The sequence below is a fragment of the Leuresthes tenuis genome, unplaced genomic scaffold, assembly GCF_036924035.1.
Source record: "Leuresthes tenuis unplaced genomic scaffold, fLeuTen1.0.hap1 SCAF_21, whole genome shotgun sequence".
NCBI classification, from domain to species: domain Eukaryota; kingdom Metazoa; phylum Chordata; class Actinopteri; order Atheriniformes; family Atherinopsidae; genus Leuresthes; species Leuresthes tenuis.
In genome coordinates, this window is record NW_027325375.1 from 894,630 (window position 1) to 915,328 (window position 20,699).

Sequence of the window (20,699 nt, forward strand, 5' to 3'; positions counted from 1 at the left end):
ATGACACTTTTATCTCATCTTATTCGATTTAGTTGTATTTTATTGTTCTTTACTTATTCTTTTCTTTATTTATCAGCTGCTGTAAAGCACTTTGGTACACCGATAGATATTCTAAAGACTTCGAGTCTGCTCCTTCTGGGATGTCCCTGAACTCACCAAAATGTCCTTTCAGCATTAATGTACCATGTAGAAACAGCATATCCTTCTTAGTTCCATAAAACATTTGAATAAATAGTTCAACGTTTTATCAAATATGCTTTCCTGCTTACATGTTGAGAGATAAATCAAAAGAACTGCTCATGCCTTTATAATCAATATATGCTAAAGCTAGCAGCTGGCTAACTTCGATTAGCTTACCGTAGCTATTGTTTTTGTGTTAAAGAGCCCATATTACACTAATCTATAGGTTAGCTTTATGGGAGTCTATTAGAATATGTTCAAACACATTGAAAGTTAAAATAAACAAAGAAAAAACAGTGAACATTGCTGTAGAACTCTGTCTGAAATGGACTGTTTTAGCATTTAGCTTCTGTGTCTTTATGGGTCTGGTCATTTCAGACAGGTCAGAAGTGGTATCTTCCGGGAGAGAGAATCACTCCCTTTGGTGTAGACTTTGGGCTTTTTAACTCTTAAAAAGGGTCCAACTTTTTTAAAACAAAACTATCTAACATTAGATACATGTAGTAGGCCTAGAATTAAACTGTCTCATGGATGAGACTTAGATTTTCTCCCATTTAATCCCAGTAAAGACGTCTTCTTTGGACTTCTTCCCCAGCTTTGGGTGCCGTTTGGTGTCCCATGTTCAGTACGTTCACTTGTGATTCGACCAGCCAGCACCAGATCCTTTAAGAAACCCACCCGTCTGATCCTAAATTCTGTTTATAGAGGAAAGCAGTCTGTGTTCAGGAGTAACAAAAACAGAAAAATAAGGGAGAAATGGCAGAAATGGTTGGTGGTTAAGAGCAAATAAATAAAATGTCTCGATGTTCTACAACGATAACCGGAAACATGACAACAGAAACGCCGTTTTGCCTTCACTAGGCACATTGCATGGATTTAATAAAGTGCAAATCATACAAAATGCCCCAAAGCCTTCTAGAGTGAGCCCCTAAATCTGGAAAACAGGTAGTGCAGTGAAGAAGCAGCCATGGTGGAAGGGTTCATTGGTCCAGAGGCTGCGAATTACAGGCTGTGATCAACAGTGTTAAAATGAAAAGGCTAATCCGTCTACTTCCACCCCACAGTCTGGTGCAACCAACCCAAATATCTAACTCACTTCCTGGACTCTACAGACTCCAGACCCTGCCTCTGGAGAAGATGCATCAGATGATGGCTAAAACCGGCTGGAAGACGTCACAGAGCCGTCTCTCCTTCCCCCGCTCCCATGTCCACCCTCCTGTGCACCCGGCTGTCCTCTATGTCCTCCCACTCGTCCTCCACGCCCGCTCCCTCCTGCGATCTCATTGGCTGGCTCAAGCGAAGGAGGCGGTACCTGAGGGGCACCAGGAAGAGGGCGGGGTCAGGCATGGGGTGTGGCCTCTGAGGTGATGTCACTCTCTCTTGTGGGACACAAGCTCGGACCCTCTCCTCCCGCAGGCTGATGCGCCTCTTTTTCCCTGCATCTGATTGGTCGGGGGAGGCAGGAGGAGGTGGAGACAGGAGCCAGTCGTCACCTTGAGCATCTCCATCCTCCTCCTCCTCCTCTTCCTCCTCCTCCTCCTCCTCCTCTCCTTCCCCTTCCTGCCCTCCCCCTGCAGCTGTCCCAGCACTGCGACGCTGCTGGAAAAGTTTTAATCGTGCGCTGTGAAGCTCGTGGTAGAGGGTCGTCGTGGTGACGTTTTGGCGTTGAAGCTCCCGGTTCAGCAGCGTGATCTTGTGACTGCGGCGTTTGAGCTCCTCCAGGAAACATCGCTCTTCCTCCCTCAGGCTCCTCCCGAGCGCTGAAGCTCGCGCCCTGCCGGCTCGCAGCTCGCCACGCACAGCAACCGTCATGCACTGCTGGCGCTGCAGGAGGCGCTCTGCCGCCTCACATCGCGCTGCGAGCTCCGCCTCCTCCTCTGAGAGACACAGAAATACACAAATGCAGTTTCTATGGGAATTATCTCCAGAAGAAAACACCACATCTGTTGAGAAGATCTATGATTGGCTGCATTCAGCCTTTAATGTGCTTCATTAACCCTTTTTGTGGCATTTCATGCATTTCCCCGTCTCTGTGGCCCTCTATGCACCATCTACATCAGGGATGTCAAACTCCGGTCCTCAAGGGCCGTTGTCCTGCAGTTTTTAGGTATTTTCCTGCTCCAACACACCTGATTGAGATCGATGCCTCATTAGCTGGTTTGTGCAGAACGTAACAATCTTTTGAAGAGATTAATTTACTCTGAATCAGGTGCTTTGAAGCAGGGAAACATCTAAAACCTGCAGGACAGCGGCCCTCCAGGACCGGAGTTTGACATCCTTGATCTACATCTATAGATATACATGTTTCTCCACTTTAGCAGGAGAGCACTGCAGAATTTGGCTAATTGTGTCATAAAAACACACATCAGTGTGAGCCCTGCAGTCATACATGTGACTTTATGTTGAAAAATGACAGACGCCATTAAAAGCTCAACCAGGGCGGGTAAACAGAGTTATGAGTCCTGGTTTCTCAGCCCCTAGGTGCTCTGGGTCAGTTTCAGGCCTAAAGTTTCTACCTGAAGCGCGTCGGCAGCACGTTGTTTTAGGGTTCACAAACTTCTCTAGATTTGCTTCTGCCTTCTAAAACAGAAAAGTTATAATAAAGAAGATGACCCTCCTATTTCCTTTGGGGTCAATTTGACCCCATTCAGTGTTTAAAGTCTCTAAATACATTATTTTTGCTTCATATTTCATGACTTTTCCTAATTTATTGGGGACACCTGGGTAAACATAAACTAAACAAGAAGGCATGTTTCCGATTTCCTGTACACAACTTGAAGGCATCGGTGCTCTTCGGGGTTAATTTGAGCTGTTTTTCACCGTGTAAAACATACTAGAAACATCAACATGTAACACACATTGGTTCTGGTGGTTCTGGATGATGTTGAGGTCACTGTAACAAACCTTCAGAAGGTTTTAGGGCCCTAACCTTACATAACTGGTGTGTGTCTGCAGGTTTTTATGTCTGTTTCTGCACAAAGTTGCAACATTGTTGATGAATTCAAGCACCGACACCCGTCTGCTCTCACGTTCCCGCTTATTTCAGCTTCTGTCTTGCAGGAACCAATCTTGATTTGCTCAGACTCTATCCCAGCTGTGGTTCCCGTGAAGGTTTGGAGCAAACTTATAAAAGCTTGCACAGCAGTCTTCTGTTGTTTTCTCTCTGCACAAACTGCACGTCTCCTCAGAAAAGGTTTCGTGTCAGTGATGTGTCGCCACAACTCTTTGACCGGGACAGTGACACAGATGAATGTGTCGGAGACAGAGGAACCCGAACTATGAGGCATCCTCTTCTGATGAGAATGATGACCTCAGTCTTGACCTTCAGTCTTAACCCTCAGTCTTGACCCTAAGTGTTTACCCTCAGTCTTGACCCTCAGTCTTGACCCTCAGTCTTGACCCCCAGTCTTGACCCTCAGTCTTGACCCTAAGTTTTGACCCCCAGTTTTGACCCCCAGTTTTGACCCTAAGTGTTTACCCTCAGTCTTGACCCTCAGTGTTGACCCTCAGTCTTGACCCTAAGTCTTGACCCTCAGTCTTGACCCCCAGTCTTGACCCCCAGTCTTGACCCTCAGTCTTGACCCTAAGTTTTGACCCCCAGTTTTGACCCCCAGTTTTGACCCTAAGTGTTTACCCTCAGTCTTGACCCTCAGTCTTGACCCTCAGTGTTGACCCTCAGTCTTGACCCTAAGTCTTGACCCTAAGTCTTGACCCTCAGTCTTGACCCCCAGTATTGACCCTCAGTCTTGACCCCCAGTTTTGACCCCCAGTTTTGACCCTCAGTCTTGACCCTCAGTGTTGACCCTAAGTGTTTACCCTCAGTCTTGACCCTCAGTGTTGACCCTCAGTCTTGACCCTAAGTCTTGACCCTCAGTTTTGACCCCCAGTTTTGACCTTCAGTCTTGACCCTCAGTCTTGACCCTAAGTGTTTACCCTCAGTCTTGACCCTCAGTCTTGACCCCCAGTGTTGACCCTCAGTGTTGACCCTCCAGTGTTGACCCTCAGTTTTGACCCTCAGTCTTGACCCTAAGTCTTGACCCTCAGTCTTGACCCCCAGTCTTGACCCCCAGTCTTGACCCTCAGTCTTGACCCTCAGTCTTGACCCTCAGTTTTGACCCTCAGTGTTGACCCTCAGTGTTGACCCCCAGTCTTGACCCCCAGTCTTGACCCTCAGTCTTGACCCCCAGTCTTGACCCCCAGTGTTGACCCTCAGTCTTGACTCCCAGTTTTGACCCTCAGTTTTGACCCTCAGTGTTGACCCTCAGTCTTGACTCCCAGTGTTGACCCTCAGTCTTGACCCCCAGTCTTGACCCTCAGTGTTGACCCTAAGTGTTGACCCTAAGTGTTGACCCTCAGTCTTGACTCCCAGTGTTGACCCTCAGTCTTGACTCCCAGTGTTGACCCTAAGTGTTGACCCTCAGTGTTGACTCCCAGTTTTGACCCTCAGTCTTGACCCTCAGTGTTGACCCTCAGTGTTGACCCTCAGTCTTGACCCTCCTGTCTCTCAACCACCAACAAACACACTGCCTTCCAAAAATGGAAACTTAGGATGGTCTGTCTCCCCACTTCTGGAACAACAGGACAGACTTAGTGCTGCTAATGTAACCAAAATGGTTCCAGGCGCCCCCAGATACTCTGCCAGCCATGTCCGAGACATAAAAATCAGCATTTGAGCTATTCATTACACCGTCTGTCCAAAAGGACGTACTTCAGATGACAAATTTAGAGGGGAGCCGCGAGTTTGGGGAGAGTTGGAAAGACTTGGATGTGACCCACTCGTTTTGGCCGGAGTGTACAAGTCTGGGGATAGCAGCATAACATCTGGACTCCATTCAGACCATTGGGACTGGATAGTGTAGTGGTAAGATTGCCACCTTTCATGTGGGTAACAAGGGTTCAAATCCCCTGCATGAAGGGTACTATCTTCAGTAGGGGTAAGACCCCCTTACCCTGCCTACCAATCTAAGTCTTTGGATAAAAGCATCTGCTAAATACAGAAACATACAAGTCAAAAGGCAAAGCAGCAGGAAGCCTTTGGGCTGCTGAAACTGGCCAGCCACCATGCCTCTTACTATTCTTCATGTTGTTTTTCATTCCAAATAATGTAGATATAAAAAATATGTACTTAGACATAATATAAAGCCATTAAAACACCAAAAATATATATCTCTTTTAAATTTTAGGTGAGATTTTAATGGTGATTTGCATATTTCGCCATAGGTATTAGGTATTCTGGATGTATTTATTTATTTATTTAAAAATAAACAAACATAAAGTACCTGACACTCAAGGGTAAAATATGTTAGTAACTTTGAAGGTTATGACAAAATATTTCACCACCCAAATGGTTTTTTTTATGGTCCAATTTGAAACTGGCGCAGTTTTTGTTCTAATAACTGCTTTTTAACTGTATTGAAATGACAGTTAAATGATGAATGTGGGGTCCAGTGCAGCTTTACATCCAAACACAGCCGTTTTAGGGATTATATTCCTCTAATACGAAGAACCCACCTTCACAGAAGTGGAATCAAAGAGGCTCAGCAGGTAAAACTAAAAAAGTTTTCATGATGTCACAGCTTTTAAAATCAAACTGGCTCTAAACTAATCAGATTACCTGAAAGTGTATCACCAAGTTTTAAGCGTGAATACAGATCTTCGACCTTTAAATGTGCGGTTAATTTAACAAAGACTGAAATTAGCTACCGTCCCACATGAAACCTGCCGGAAGAGAGTCGAAAGCAGCCAAACTCAGGCCCAAGCGTGTCTGCCAGAGTCGTATCTGATGGCTGACACTTGATCTGACAAAAGAGTCACCGGTTTGATATCAGCTTCCAGTAATGAAGTAGCTTCAGCTTGTGAAACAATCCTTCTCTGTGCAGTTTGGTCTTTCTATTTATAGACACGATACACAAGATGCAATTTTCCTCAAGTCAGCAAAGGTGTGTAATTCCTCACCTGCGGTGCTTCTGTCGGGGAATCTGGAGTCCAGCTCGCAGCTCAGCTCTGCACACAGTAAGAAAGGACAGGAGGACATGAGACAAGGCGGCAGAGAGGCCCTAAGAGAGGGTGAGGAGCAGCGGGCTGACCGTGGCAGCGCCTCTTCAGGTGCGTGATCTCCAGCTGCAGACCCGCCAGCAGCGCCAGGTGCTCCTGCTTCAGGAAGGCGATGCCTCTCTCCACACTGGCCACCTGCTGCTCCAGCCTCCCGGCATCCATGGCAGGAGACCCGCCTGAGCGTTGGATGTCTGAGGAGGAAAAGCACGGACACTGGAATATTCTGTTTGTCCGCTCACTCCATCATGCGTTATCAGAACACGCGCACATTTTTACATGTATGAGGCATCAGCTCTTCTGTGGCCTTTCTGTTTTCTGCACAGCCGTCACTATCCGGCTGCAGCAGAGCTTTAATCTGCATCGGTGGCCTACCGTGATACGGAAGCGGTGTCCGATCCGAAGCCTCTCTCATGGATGCTCGTCTGGCCTTGGACCCGTGTGTCCGTGTCCGTGCACGATGCAGCAGAGCTGCAGAAGGGAGAGGAAAGACCCGATCACGCTGCAAAACCACGCTCGTGAGATGTTCTGCAGCTATTTTGCTGTTTGCCTCTGTCAAAGTGTGAATGAATCCTGCAGCATCCTGAGAGAAATCACCTCCTCGTAACCTTCTGGTGTGACGTGCGGCGCGGCGCTGCGTCCACAACAAAGCAGCGCGCTATGAGGAGGTGCTGCTGCCACCAGGAGGAGGAGGAGGAGGCGGGGTTTCAATGGTGCCACCAGGATGGAGGAGGCGGAGGCGGGGTTTAAAGATGGCAGCAGCTGTTTCCCACAGCACAGAGGTGGATAAGGAGTGAGTCTCACTGCCAAACAGCAGCGTTTCAAACAGAAGGGAGCAGATGAGTTGAAACTGACTGAAAAAGAAAGTTGACACGTGTACAGATGCTTCTTCTCATGTGTCTCAGTTTGCTGATGCAGCACATTCTCATCTTTTTTAATGCACTGACAGGAACTAATGAGAAAAATCTTTTAGTTTCAGCCTGTGTCAGTAAAAGAAATGCTGAATCTTAAATCTTGGCCTGTTTCTGTGACATCTCAGGAGGTTTTGAACAGAGAAACGTTCTTATCTGACCTTTCTCTTTATGATAAACATCCCAAACAAATAAAATGTCAGGATATCAAAGTCATCACAGCTCAAACGAGGGTCATTACTGCATTTATATCCACATGGGCCCACCTCCAAGTCACTCGAATTATCCTTGGATTCACCTGGAAAGATCTTCTCCTGTAACACACTCAAATGCCCTATTTCCCAATTATTTTCGTGCCTCGGGTATAAACAGAACGGGTAACTCTTGGAAACAAAAGCAATAACTTATTATTCATTTAGCAGACGCTTTTATCCAAAGCGACTTACAGGTAGGGTAAGGGGGTCTTGCCTAAGGACCCCTACTGGAGGCAATACCTTCCATGCAGGGGATTTGAACCCAGGTCTCCCACATGGAAAGTGGCAATAATACCACTACACTATCCAGTCTTTTTAGGGGACTGTAGATCTGTAGCTAAGATGGAAGCAGCTTTGTAAATAAAGGGAAGTTTGGAATGATGGAATAAAGCGCTGAATGTGTGTCGGCATTGCAAAGATACCAGGCTGACGGCTCAGTGTAAAGCTACAGGACTGGTTGAATCTAAACCTTTTCATCAGGCAGACAGGAGGAGATCTCAGTGAAGCGATCAAACCAGCACTATTTCCATCCATCTTCTATACCTGCTTAATCGGCCGGGTCCTATCCCATCGGTCATCGGCGGGGAGATACAGGGCCACACAGGGTCCATCACAGGGTCCATCACAGGGTCCATCTTAGGGTCCATCACAGGGTCCATCACAGGGTCCATCACAGGGTCCATCACAGGGTCCATCTCAGGGTCCATCACAGAGTCCATCTCAGGGTCCATCTCAGGGTCCATCTCAGGGTCCATCACAGAGTCCATCATAGGGTCCATCACAGGGTCCATCTCAGGGTCCATCACAGGGTCCATCACAGGGTCCATCTCAGGGTCCATCTCAGGGTCCATCTCAGGGTACATCACAGGGTCCATCTCAGGGTCCATTACAGGGTCCATCTCAGGGTCCATCACAGAGTCCATCACAGGGTCCATCACAGGGTCCATCTCAGGGTCCATTACAGGGTCCATCTCAGGGTCCATCACAGAGTCCATCACAGGGTCCATCACAGGGTCCATCTCAGGGTCCATCACAGGGTCCATCTCAGGGTCCATTACAGGGTCCTTCACAGGGTCCATCACAGAGTCCATCATAGGGTCCATCACAGGGTCCATCTCAGGGTCCATCACAGGGTCCATCACAGGGTCCATCACAGGGTCCATCTCAGGGTCCATCTCAGGGTCCATCACAGGGTCCATCTCAGGGTCCATCTCAGGGTCCATCACAGGGTCCATCTCAGGGTCCATCTCAGGGTCCATCTCAGGGTCCATCACAGGGTCCATCTCAGGGTCCATCACAGGGTCCATCTCAGGGTCCATCACAGAGTCCATCACAGGGTCCATCATAGGGTCCATCACAGGGTCCATCACAGAGTCCATCACAGAGTCCATCTCAGGGTCCATCACAGGGTCCATCACAGGGTCCATCTCAGGGTCCATCACAGGGTCCATCACAGGGTCCATCTCAGGGTCCATCTCAGGGTCCATCACAGGGTCCATCTCAGGGTCCATCTCAGGGTCCATCACAGGGTCCATCTCAGGGTCCATCTCAGGGTCCATCTCAGGGTCCATCACAGGGTCCATCTCAGGGTCCATCACAGGGTCCATCTCAGGGTCCATCACAGAGTCCATTACAGGGTCCATCACAGAGTCCATCATAGGGTCCATCATAGGGTCCATCACAGGGTCCATCACAGAGTCCATCACAGAGACAAACCACACACACTTACACTCACTCCTGAGGACATTTTAGAGTCACCAGTTAACCTGACAGCTTGTTTTTGGACGGTGGGAGGAAGCCGGCGAACCCGGAGAGAACCCATGCATACACGGGCAGAACGAACCTGCTTCCTGATCTACAGAAGCTCAGAGACATTCACAGAAATGTATTTATAAATCCTGAAAAGAAAAATCAGACCAGACACGGTGCAGTGCATCAATCAGAACTGAACACTCCTGAAGCTCAGCTGGATGGAGTTTATTGTGTTAGGGATCTGTGACACACTGATCTTTGCACATAATTATTTTATTTATAATGTGAATTAGTCACAAGAGGCAGAGTAAAGAGTTTTTCTTTTTCTTCAATGTTGCCATTTGCTTCCTGTGAAAAGATTGATGAGGCTCGGGTTTTTCTGGCCGCTGACCCGTTTCTCACTGAAGCTGGGGAGGAGAACCGGCTCACTGCGCACCGAGGTCTGGTAGAAAGGACAGACTCTTAGATGAGCAGACATCGGAGGGACGTCTGCCATGTGCCACGAATCCACCGAAGAGAACAGGTGACTGAACCCCCACACCTGGAGAGAAACAGCAGCAGAATCATGAGGACAGAAGAGAAAGATCACAGCTTGTGATGGACAGGATGGTTCAGTGCTGATCTCACCGGCTTGGCTCTCCACTGGGCTCCTCCAGGTGAGGAGGTCTTCTTCTCCCAGCGCAGGGTGACCATCCCTCGCTCCTGCAGCAGAGAGGAGCACACCTGCCTCATGAGCTGGGACACCAGGGCCAGCTGGGACAGGGACAGGCTGTCCAGGAAACCGGCCAGGTGGCACAGCACCTCGTAGGGCAGAGAGCTCAGAGAGTCCTCCCCTCCCTCAGCTCCACTTTTTCTTTGGTCAGCGGAGGAGTCCAGTGAGGGTGGAGTGGTCGGACGCAAATTGAAGCTCCTCAGCTGCTGGCTATAAGAACAAAAAGAAAAGGATTTGTCTTGTTCTGATTATTCACTCAGTCACTGTATGGTCCACTTTGTGCTGAGTCAGCCTTTTCTTGTGCTCTTCTAAACTTAGTCAGAAACTTCATGGTGCACGGCAAACTTGTCACCTGGCGCCAAGGGCGTAACCATGGTTTAGACATTGGGGGGGTCCAAGAAAAACAAAATTGTTTAGTGCATTATCTACAATTCTTTATTTATATATGAAAAATTGGACATTTAGAACATAGTTTAGAGGACTACATTGACCATGTAAGTTCACATCTAAAGGAATAGTGTAATTTCTCCGAGACAGTGACTGCCCCCCCACTTTGTTTTGGTTAGTTACTTACTGTTTACTGACCTTAAACACACCTACCAATTACAGTTATGCTCTTCCAGTAGTTCTGTAGCAAATAGGACAGCTTCCAATGGAAAACGACCAAATACCCAAAGCATGTTTATGGAAATATTTTAATAAGGACAACTAATGATGTAACAAATTACAGACTTTTCCTTTAACAAAAAAATGTGCTGAGGACTTTTAAGTCCAGGTTCATTTCTATTGTGTCAATGTCTCAAAATGTGCATTAACAATGAAAAGTCTAATAGTCTAATGCTATTTTTGTTTTAAGTTGTTTTATTTTGAAAGGGGGCGGAAGTTTATTTTGTTGGTTCTGTGTTGGATTTCCTGTTCTGGTACAATCTGCTCTGTTGAGCAGCGGCTCCGTCAAAAGTAGAAGTCCAACGTAAAGATAAGGAGAGCCGCTGCTGAGACGGCGGCGCGCCCGGCGGCGCGCCCGGTGGGTCACTCTCATTGGCTGTTAGCATCACCAACGGCCACCGCGGCGCAGCCGTTACGTTCCCATGGTAACACACGGAAATAAACTGAAAATAAACAAGACATAACAAGAGACCGATCCCTTGACAGGGTTCATAAAAGGAGAACATGCATTTTACATGTTTTCTTCTGTATTTTTTTTGGGGGGACAGGTTGGTATTTTCTCAATATTTCGGGGGACACGACCCCCCCAAAGAATGCGTGGTTACGCCATAGCCTGGCGCACTAAAAGTAGTGTACAGACGTTTCATCAGTCAAAACCGACCCTAACCCTGTAGAAGGAATGCAGTTTGCCACAGAAAACCGCTCATTATTGTGCTTTTCTTCACAATAATTCTCACCGTACAGCTGAGCCAAGAAGTCTCCTCTTCTGTCTTAGCAGCTGGACTATAGATATAATCCATGAACTATGAACCTGAAACTTTAGCTGTTCAGTCTAAAGACTGTGGTTCACTTGTGAACCAATAAGGCTCCAATAATGGGGCATCTGTGGGTGTGAACACAGTTTTTCTTTTATAATATATATATATATACGTTTGTGTGAAGCAGCTGCAACGATCGAGTTGTGGAGAGACGTCATTAACTACACAATCTCAACCAAAAACAGCAACCTTGTGCTGCCCATCACCACATATTAGACTAACTGAATATCTGGTGCCTACCATGACCTGTTGTGTTATGAACCCCACGTTACTGAGGATCCAAGCATGGCCACCTGGAGGATGTGTTGGCGATATGCAGAACTATTTAGGATGTTAGTGCTGTTGTCTGTCCTTTAGCTTTGCCCTATTTCACACAAGAACTATAAGTCATAGTGGACCAAAAGCTGCTGTTTGGTGGAGTTTTTCAATAAAACAGCATACGACCAACGTGTTGTACCATCTCTAAGGGCTAGGTGCTGTTAGCTTTTCAAGGACTAAACCAGGGATGTCAAACTCCGGTCCTCAAGGGCCGTTTTCCTGCAGGTTTTAGATGTTTCCTGCTCCAACACACCTGATTGAGATCAATGCCTCATTAGCTGGTTTGTGCAGAATGTAACAATCTTTTGAAGAGATTCATTTAATCTGAATCAGGTGCTTTGAAGCAGGGAAACATCTAAAACCTGCAGGACAGCGGCCCTCCAGGACCAGAGTTTGACATCCCTGGACTAAACAGTTTTCTTCCATCGTTTCCTTGCAAGTGCACGTTTAATGTTTTAGCGTTTTGCTGCCTCTTGTAGTCAGTCTCATAAATGTCAGGAACCATCTGGGCTTCTCTTATTTGTGTTATTTGCCTTCCAACTCTCTGACCCTTCACCAGAAACATAATTAACTCCTCCCTTGCATCTGGTTCAGTTCCCTCCAGCCTCAAAATCGCCTCCATCATTCCCATCCTCAAGAAGCCTGGTTTGGACCCTGATAATCTCAACAATAAGATGTCCAACCTCCCTTTCCTTAGCGAGACCCTGAAAAGAACAGTGGGCATTCAGATCCATCAATCCAGCTCTACGAACCCCTACAGTACGCCTACAGAGCACACCACAGCACAGAGGCCAGCCTAATCAAGATCACCAATGACCTCCTTGTGGCCGCAGACTCTGGTTATATCAGACTCATCCTTCTGGACCTCTTTGGACCAGCTTTTGACACAGTTTCCCACTGCTTATCCAATCATGTTGGCATTACTGATGCAGTCCTCTCTTGTTTTTCAGCCCTACCTCTCAAACCGAACACAGTTTGTCTGCATAAATGGTTCCTCTTCATCTCCTGCCATAGTCAAACAAGGTGTTCCTCAGGGCTCCATGCTCGGCCCCCTACTTTTCACAGTTACATGATCCTCCCGGGTCAGATCATTGGTGAACACAGCCTCACCTTTCATTGCTACACTGATGGCACTCATCTGTATCTGAACACCTCAGTATTTGGTCTTAAAAACATTTCCCAGCTCCGTCCCTCACTCCCTGACTTTGTGGCAGAGACACTCATCCATGCCTTAATCACCTCCCGTCTGGACTATTTCAACCGAGTCCTGTTCGGGGTTCCCAGCAAAGCCCTGGACAGGCTCCAGTTTGTGCAAAACTCTGCAAAAGCTGCCAGGACCTGGTGTGTGTGAGGACTCTGAGTTTTGCACCCTTATCCTATCTTGCCCCTCAGTGACCTTTAAATAATTGGCTGTTCATTCAACACTTTGGGTTTCTCAAAAGGCGTTATATAAGTTCAAGTTATTATTAATATTTATTAGCTTTGCTCTGCTGTTGAAAGCAAACTTTTCTCATGTTTCCAAGCAATGGACCAACAGTTTCCTTCTTTACAGTGAACACAAAGCTGTCCATCTTTACATATTCAGCAGTTGCTGATCAGCCTTGGCATTTGTTTGACATAATCTGAAGTCATTAGTTAACTTAAGGATATATATTCGACCTAAATGCTTTAAAGGAATGTGGAGGAGTGGGTGTGAGTCGTGCTCACTTGTAGGTGACGGTGGCTTTGTGTGTGGAGGGCTGAAACCTCCTCTGGCTGTAGCTGCATCCCAGATAAGCCAGGGGGCACCGCTGCTCAAACCATCCGCTCAGACATGTCTGGATGTCACTGTGGACGTTCCTGGAAAGGAGAAGATGGTTCACATAATCACTACACACGTCCCCATCGATACAGGGTGTAAAAGGGTTTAATCTCATTTTCATTTCCTCTGCACCCTGAGTAACTTTACTTCTTGTTTTATTCCTTAAAGCTCGCTTTCACTGGGCCTTGTGTTCGTTCTGTTTCCTGCTCTTCTCACCATGCTAGTCATTATCTTCCCCAGTGCATATATGTGCTAGTCTTTGTTCTCTGCTAGATATTTGTAGCTTGTAGCCTGGACGTCTGTTTTGGACCCTGGATTTCCAATAAAATCTTATTGTCGTTCTCTCCTTTAATGTTGGGATTGATTGCCGAGTCAAACACACCTGAAGTGTGTTGCAAACTCCCTGCGGTGGAAGGTGTGACCGCAGAGGAAGGTGAACACACAGCTGGCCCTGTTGTTCCTGCTGTTGACGCTCTCGGCCTGCAGCTGCAGACACAGCTTCAGAGGCCTGTCCACCATCACCTCCGCCAGTGTCGTCGTCCCTTTGAATGGAGCTGAGCGGAAAGAGTATGTCTGTGTTCCTATGTCGACATAAAGCCCATCGGTCCCCTTTGACTCGCTGATCTACAAGAAATGAATGAATGATTAGAAAGAAATGCGTCTGCAAAGTAATGAATCATACTTCTTCTACCTTGTGACCCATGACTGCCTTTTCAGCGTAGCCCAGCAGGGTGGCTGCTGCTTCATCAGCGAACCAGTCGTCCTCACTGACTCCGAGGTCTGACGTGTCGACACTTCGATGTTCAGTCTGGATTCTTGCAATGTTTTCGTACATATGAACCCGATGCCTGTAGTGATAACTTTCAGGGACCTCCCAGGAAGACATATGGAGAATGACAGGTTTTAATGAGACGTTCTGCTACAGCCTAGCATCAGAGTTTATAAGTAACTGGAACAGTAGGCAGAAAGGCAGCCAAAAAGCTTCAAATGTTCCCTCAAAGACAGAAGGCCGTGGTTATTAAATGAAAGTACCGGCACATTTCATTCCTATTTTCTGCGTTAGTCACGCAGCTTGAAATCATCACCTTGAAAGAGCGCAGCGTCTGGACCGGGATGGGCTCCAGGCTGCCGTAGACAAAGTCTTTCTCCCTTGGGGTACAGGCCACGATTTGGCCAAAGGTGAGCAGCATGCGCCCATGATGCACCATGTACATGTTGTACTCCTGGGGGCTGAGATCCTGCCCCAGACGCTGCAGGACGCCCTCCTGCCACGGCGCATGCCCCGTCTTACATATGTCAGGCTCAGGGCCGTTTTGGTCTCCTGTGGAGCTGTCTTCCTCTGTGCTTTTGTGCTCTGCAGGTACATTTTCCTCTTGGGGATCCGTCCCGCTCTGGGTCTTTGCCTCCTCGCCAGGTTTTTTGTGTGGCTTTAGATTGTCGAGCTTTTCTTGAGCGACCATACAGCCGCCTCTCTCCATGCTGAACATCATCTCAGTCAGGTTGTGTTTCTCTTTGTCGATGACTAAAACCGGCCCCACGCCGTTCTGCAAGGTTTCTTCTACAAGGTTCAGAAAAACACAATACATTTGGATTGTTCTGCTGTAAAATAGTCTCTCATAAGTCACTATAAATCAGTTTGAATTTAAATCTGACAACAATCAAAGTGTTTGTTTCAAGTGAGAAAAATCTGACAACATCTTCTCAGGTCTTGCAGGTCCTTTAGATACCTTAGAAACTTAGAAAGTACTGATCTCATATTGGACCAGAGCTGGACCATGTCTCACCTTCACTGGGATGTTCACTGACTTTAAACCTTTTAAATCTGACAACAATCAAAGTGTTTGTTTCAAGTGAGAAAAATCTCGCAGGTCCTTTAGATACCTTAGAAACTTAGAAAGTACTTGGACCATGTCTCACCTTCACTGGGAAGTTCGTGTGGAACATCACTGTCAAGCCCTCCAACTGCTGCCTCCTCTTTCACCTCGTCTTTTATGTCCTCCTCATCTGCCTCCACCAGCTCTGGATAGAGGGGCTTCATTTTGAGGCGCTTATATAAGTCAGACTGATCAACCATAGCCATGGACATTTCGAGAGCATCTCCCTGCGCCTCACTGTCCTGCACGGCTTTAAAGCCATTTGGATTTGTGTCATCTGTGGGCCAGCGGAGCCACTCCATGGAGCAACAAACCACACTGGCTGGGCACGCCTGGAGGTGAGCTGCTCGTGAGGAGCGGGGCATCTGAGCTGGGCAGCCGTACTCAGCATTGAGGCAGGGCACCCTCACGTTAGGGCAGAGCAGCAGGTGATCTTCCTCTTTGCACAGGTGGAAAACAGCCCCACAAAGCAGGCGGCAGGGGACGACTGCACAGCACACCGACACCTCGACCCGAGCCCTGCAGCGCCGGCTGTAGCAGGAATCACAGTGAACATGCTGTCGCACCCTGGAGGCTCGAGAGCGGTGACTCTGGGGGGAAACAAAGTTAAATGCAGTCATGTGAGAAAGAAAGGACGCCCCTTCCAATTAGGATATGGAAAAAAAGGCATTTACCAGCATCCATCCATTTTCTATACCAGCTTAATCCAATGTAGGGTCGCAGGGGGGCTGGAGCCCATCCCAGCTGCCATTGGGTCCAGGTGCACCTGAACCGGTCCAAGGTGCACCTGAACCAGTCCAAGGTGCACCTGAACCAGTCCTGGGGCATCTTGGACCGGTCATCAGTCCAACACAGGGCCACACAGGCCGCACCTTGGACCTGTTCAGGTCCCCCCTGGACTGGTTCAGGTGCACCTGAACCAGTCCAAGGTGCACCTGAACCAGTCCAGGGGGCACCTGAACCAGTCCAAGGTGCACCTGAACCAGTCCAAGGTGCACCTGAACCAGTCCAGGGGGCACCTGAACCGGTCCAGGTGCATCTTGGACCGGTCATCAGTCCAACACAAGGCCACACAGAGACACACGAGACACACAACCATGTATCCTCACACCTAGGGACAATTTAGAGTCACCAATGAGCCTAACATGCATGTTTTTGGGTGGTGGGAGGAGGCCGGAGTCATTTACCAGCATTATTTGATCAAAAATAAAAAGGCAAAATGCAGAAACAGTGTGTGATTGAACAGCTTTGGCTGCAGTAACTTAAAGTAATAATTTTCTGATTGATGCAATTAGTCTCTCACATAGACCCAAAATATGCTTCAGCTCATTGAGGTTTGCAGCTTTGGTTTCTGCACAGCTCTCTTAAGGTCCCACCACAGCATTTCAGTCAGGCTGAGGTCTGGACTCTGACTGGACCATTGCAACACCTTGATTCTGTTCTTTTTCCCACATTCTGCTGTAGATCTGCTGCTGTGTTTGGGATCTTTGTCCTGTTGATGAGCCAGTTTCAGCCCAGCTTTAGCTGGGGGACAGATGGCCTCACATCTGACTCTAGAATACTTTGGTATCCAGAGGAGTTCATGGTGGACTCAATGACTGCAAGGTGCCCAGGTCCTGTGGCTGCAGAACCAGCCCAGATCATCAGCCCTCCACCACCGTGCTTGACAGCTGGTATGAGGTGTTTGTGCTGATATGCTGTGTTTGGTTTCCTCCAAACGTGCTGCTGTGCATTAGGACCAAACATCTCCACTTTGCTCTGGTCTGTCCAAAGGACATTGTTCCAGAAGTCTTGAGCTTTGTTCAGATGCAGCTTTGCAAACCTAAGCTGTGCTGCCATGTTCTTTTTAGAGAGAAGAGGCTTTCTCCTGCAGCCCTTCCAAACAAGCCATCCTTGTTCAGTCTTTTTCTAACTGTGCGGTCATGACCTTTAACCTTTAACATGCTAACTGAGGCCCGTAGAGTCTGAGATGTAGCTCTGGGCTTTTTCACCTTGGGGTGACCTTTAACCTTTAGCATGCTAACTGAGGCCTGTAGAGTCTGAGATGTAGCTCTGGGCTTTTTCACCTTGGGGTGACCTTTAACCTTTAACATGCTAACTGAGGCCTGTAGAGTCTGAGATGTAGCTCTGGGCTTCTTCACCTTGGGGTGACCTTTAACCTTTAGCATGCTAACTGAGGCCTGTAGAGTCTGAGATGTAGCTCTGGGCTTTTTCACCTTGGGGTGAACTTTAACCTTTAGCATGCTAACTGAGGCCTGTAGAGTCTGAGATGTAGCTCTGGGCTTTTTCACCTTGGGGTGACCTTTAACCTTTAACATGCTAACTGAAGCCTGTAGAGTCTGAGATGTAGCTCTAGGCTTTTTCACCTTGGAGTGAACTTTAACCTTTAGCATGCTAACTGAGGCCTGTAGAGTCTGAGATGTAGCTCTGGGCTTTTTCACCTTGGGGTGACCTTTAACCTTTAACATGCTAACTGAGGCCTGTAGAGTCTGAGATGTAGCTCTGGGCTTTTTCACCTTGGGGTGACCTTTAACCTTTAGCATGCTAACTGAGGCCTGTAGAGTCTGAGATGTAGCTCTAGGCTTTTTCACCTTGGAGTGAACTTTAACCTTTAGCATGCTAACTGAGGCCTGTAGAGTCTGAGATGTAGCTCTGGGCTTTTTCACCTTGGGGTGACCTTTAACCTTTAACATGCTAACTGAGGCCTGTAGAGTCTGAGATGTAGCTCTGGGCTTTTTCACCTTGGGGTGACCTTTAACCTTTAACATGCTAACTGAGGCCTGGAGAGTCTGAGATGTAGCTCTGGGCTTCTTCACCTTGGGGTGACCTTTAACCTTTAACTTGCTAACTGAGGCCTGTAGAGTCTGAGATGTAGCTCTTGGCTTTTTCACCTTGGGGTGACCTTTAACCTTTAGCATGCTAACTGAGGCCTGTAGAGTCTGAGATGTAGCTCTGGGCTTCTTCACCTTGGGGTGACCTTTAACCTTTAACCTGCTAACTGAGGCCTGTAGAGTCTGAGATGTAGCTCTGGGCTTCTTCACCTTGGGGTGACCTTTAACCTTTAACATGCTAACTGAGGCCTGTAGAGTCTGAGATGTAGCTCTGGGCTTCTTCACCTTGGGGTGAACTTGCTGGGACGTCCACTCCTGGGAAGATTGACAGCTGTCCTGAATGTTTTCCACTAATCTTTCTCTCTGTAGAATGATGGACTCCAGATAGTCTGGAAATGGCCTTATAACCCTTCCATTATGACCAAACATCTCCACTTTGGTCTGGTCTGTCCAAAGGACATTGTGTCAGAAGCATTTTTGTTCTTTTTAGAGAGAAGAGGCTTCCTCCTGCCTTGTTTGGTCTTGTTCTAATGATCGAGGCGCTCAAACATGCTGATCATTCCCGAGGAAGCAGTAAAGATTTGTTTCGCTGTTCACACTCTGCCTCTGCATTTTGGCTTTTCTACAGGCAATACTAAATGGTTCTCAGTCAATTCTGAGAGTAAAATATGAAAGTATTGTTTAAAAAACGCAAACCGTGGCTTCACCAACATACATATTACCACTGAAATGCTCTGAATACAACAGAAAGGCTGTCACTCACCATGATTGGCTGGTTTTGTGATCCTGAAGAAGAGACGGAAAGTATTAATGATGATAACATCAGCCCAAAACACTTAATCAAAGTGGTCATTAGCCTTTTTGACCCGTGACCTATTAAAACAAATCAGTTTTCCTTCATGATCTGTTATCACTGCTCCCATAAGCCTGATCATTAAGTCAGAAGAAGACGGTCATTTGACAGCATGATGCTGAAGTGAAGGCTGAACCATCTTAGCTTAGCAACATGCTAACATGTCCTAATCAGAGCTAAACAGCCTGACCATAAACCAGCAAGTTATTGCACCACCTTTGTCTTTATAATCAATCTTCTTCTGAAAGAAATGTCAGTGAGATTTGTGTTAATCTATCCAGTTCTCTTAAATACCACAGCTGTGCCCCCCCGCCCCCACAGAAACTTAAGAAAAACCCAAAGACTGGATGAAAACAGTGTCCCGAGCGTGGCTAAAACGCATATGAATGTAATGTTTGAGTCCATGTGTCAGCAGAAACTGACCAATCAGCAGCAGATTCTTTAGTCTTCATGCAAAAATCTCTATGCAAAGCTGGTAAATCTGGACAAACTTTAAAGCAATTAAAACATCTACTCTTGTGTTACCTTCAAGGTTTCTTCTGTTTAGAAGTAATTCAGCAGAATTCTTACCAGGTCGACTCGCTTGTTTGGCCTCTTTGGTTCTATAATGTTCGTTTCAGTCCTTGCATGTGCTCCTCTCAGAGGCAGGTTAAAATTAGCCAAGCAGCAGGTTCAGGAGGAGAAATAACCCCCCCCCCCCTGTTTCTTGCTACTGCAGAAAACACAAGGTGTCCACCTTTATCTAACACCTCTTCAGGGGGTGAGTTTATATATATATAAGCACCTGTTTCTATTGGAGAGTCAATAGTTCAGCTGGAATCAACGCCACAATACCAACGACTGGATTTTTTGTGCACCCAAATCTCCACTAGAGGACACTGTTTGGGATTCAAATCGAGCTGATTTTGTGGGGAGTGCAGGTTGAAACGAACGTCCAGCAGCAGCAGGACATACAGCAGAGGCAGATTTCCTGATGTAAGCGGCTGAGAGGGCTGGAAACCAAACCGTATTTCTGACCAGCTGTGTAACATTTCTCGGTCAGTGCTCAGCTCTATTTATAACATGCACACATAACAGACACGCATGCAGAAACGCTCACTCTTTATAAGCCAGGGACACAGTTCAGGGGCTCGTTTCTCTTCTTTTAGGAGTAACTCACGCTTTATAAGCCAGGGACAGAGTTCAGGGGCTCGTTTCTCTTCTTTTAGGAGTAACTCAGTCTTTATAAGCCAGGGACAGAGTTCAGGGGCTCGTTTCTCTTCTTTTAGGAGTAACTCAGACTTTATAAGCCAGGGACACAGTTCAGGGGCTCGTTTCTATTCTTTTAGGAGTAACTCACGCTTTATAAGCCAGGGACAGAGTTCAGGGGCTCGTTTCTCTTCTTTTAGGAGTAACTCACGCTTTATAAGCCAGGGACAGAGTTCAGGGGCTCGTTTCTCTTCTTTTAGGAGTAACTCACGCTTTATAAGCCAGGGACAGAGTTCAGGGGCTCGTTTCTCTTCTTTTAGGAGTAACTCAGTCTTTATAAGCCAGGGACAGAGTTCAGGGGCTCGTTTCTATTCTTTTAGGAGTAACTCACGCTTTATAAGCCAGGGACAGAGTTCAGGGGCTCGTTTCTATTCTTTTAGGAGTAACTCACTCTTTATAAGCCAGGGACAGAGTTCAGGGGCTCGTTTCT

The 20,699-nt window shown here is 47.2% G+C and overlaps 3 protein-coding genes across 3 annotated transcripts; all 3 read right to left on the reverse strand.

Moving 5' to 3' along the window:
• Positions 1-1,036: 1,036 nt before the first annotated feature.
• On the reverse strand, positions 1,037-6,870 carry ccdc92bb (coiled-coil domain containing 92Bb). The gene is made up of 4 exons (XM_072375648.1): positions 6,607-6,870; positions 6,267-6,425; positions 6,136-6,183; positions 1,037-2,057 (listed from the first exon to the last, which is right to left on the reverse strand). Exons 1-4 carry the CDS (start codon positions 6,644-6,646, stop codon positions 1,354-1,356), a joined length of 951 nt encoding a protein of 316 aa, XP_072231749.1. The 5' UTR covers positions 6,647-6,870; the 3' UTR covers positions 1,037-1,353.
• A 2,598-nt stretch (positions 6,871-9,468) lies between these two features.
• On the reverse strand, positions 9,469-15,049 carry LOC140280293 (F-box only protein 40-like). The gene is made up of 6 exons (XM_072375593.1): positions 14,549-15,049; positions 14,155-14,334; positions 13,846-14,087; positions 13,370-13,501; positions 9,776-10,070; positions 9,469-9,689 (listed from the first exon to the last, which is right to left on the reverse strand). Exons 1-6 carry the CDS (start codon positions 15,047-15,049, stop codon positions 9,477-9,479), a joined length of 1,563 nt encoding a protein of 520 aa, XP_072231694.1. The 3' UTR covers positions 9,469-9,476.
• Positions 15,050-15,345: 296 nt separating this feature from the next.
• Positions 15,346-20,052, reverse strand: LOC140280294 (F-box only protein 40-like). Its single transcript, XM_072375594.1, has 3 exons — positions 19,879-20,052; positions 16,210-16,356; positions 15,346-15,927 (listed from the first exon to the last, which is right to left on the reverse strand). Exons 1-3 carry the CDS (start codon positions 20,050-20,052, stop codon positions 15,346-15,348), a joined length of 903 nt encoding a protein of 300 aa, XP_072231695.1.
• Positions 20,053-20,699: the final 647 nt, after the last annotated feature.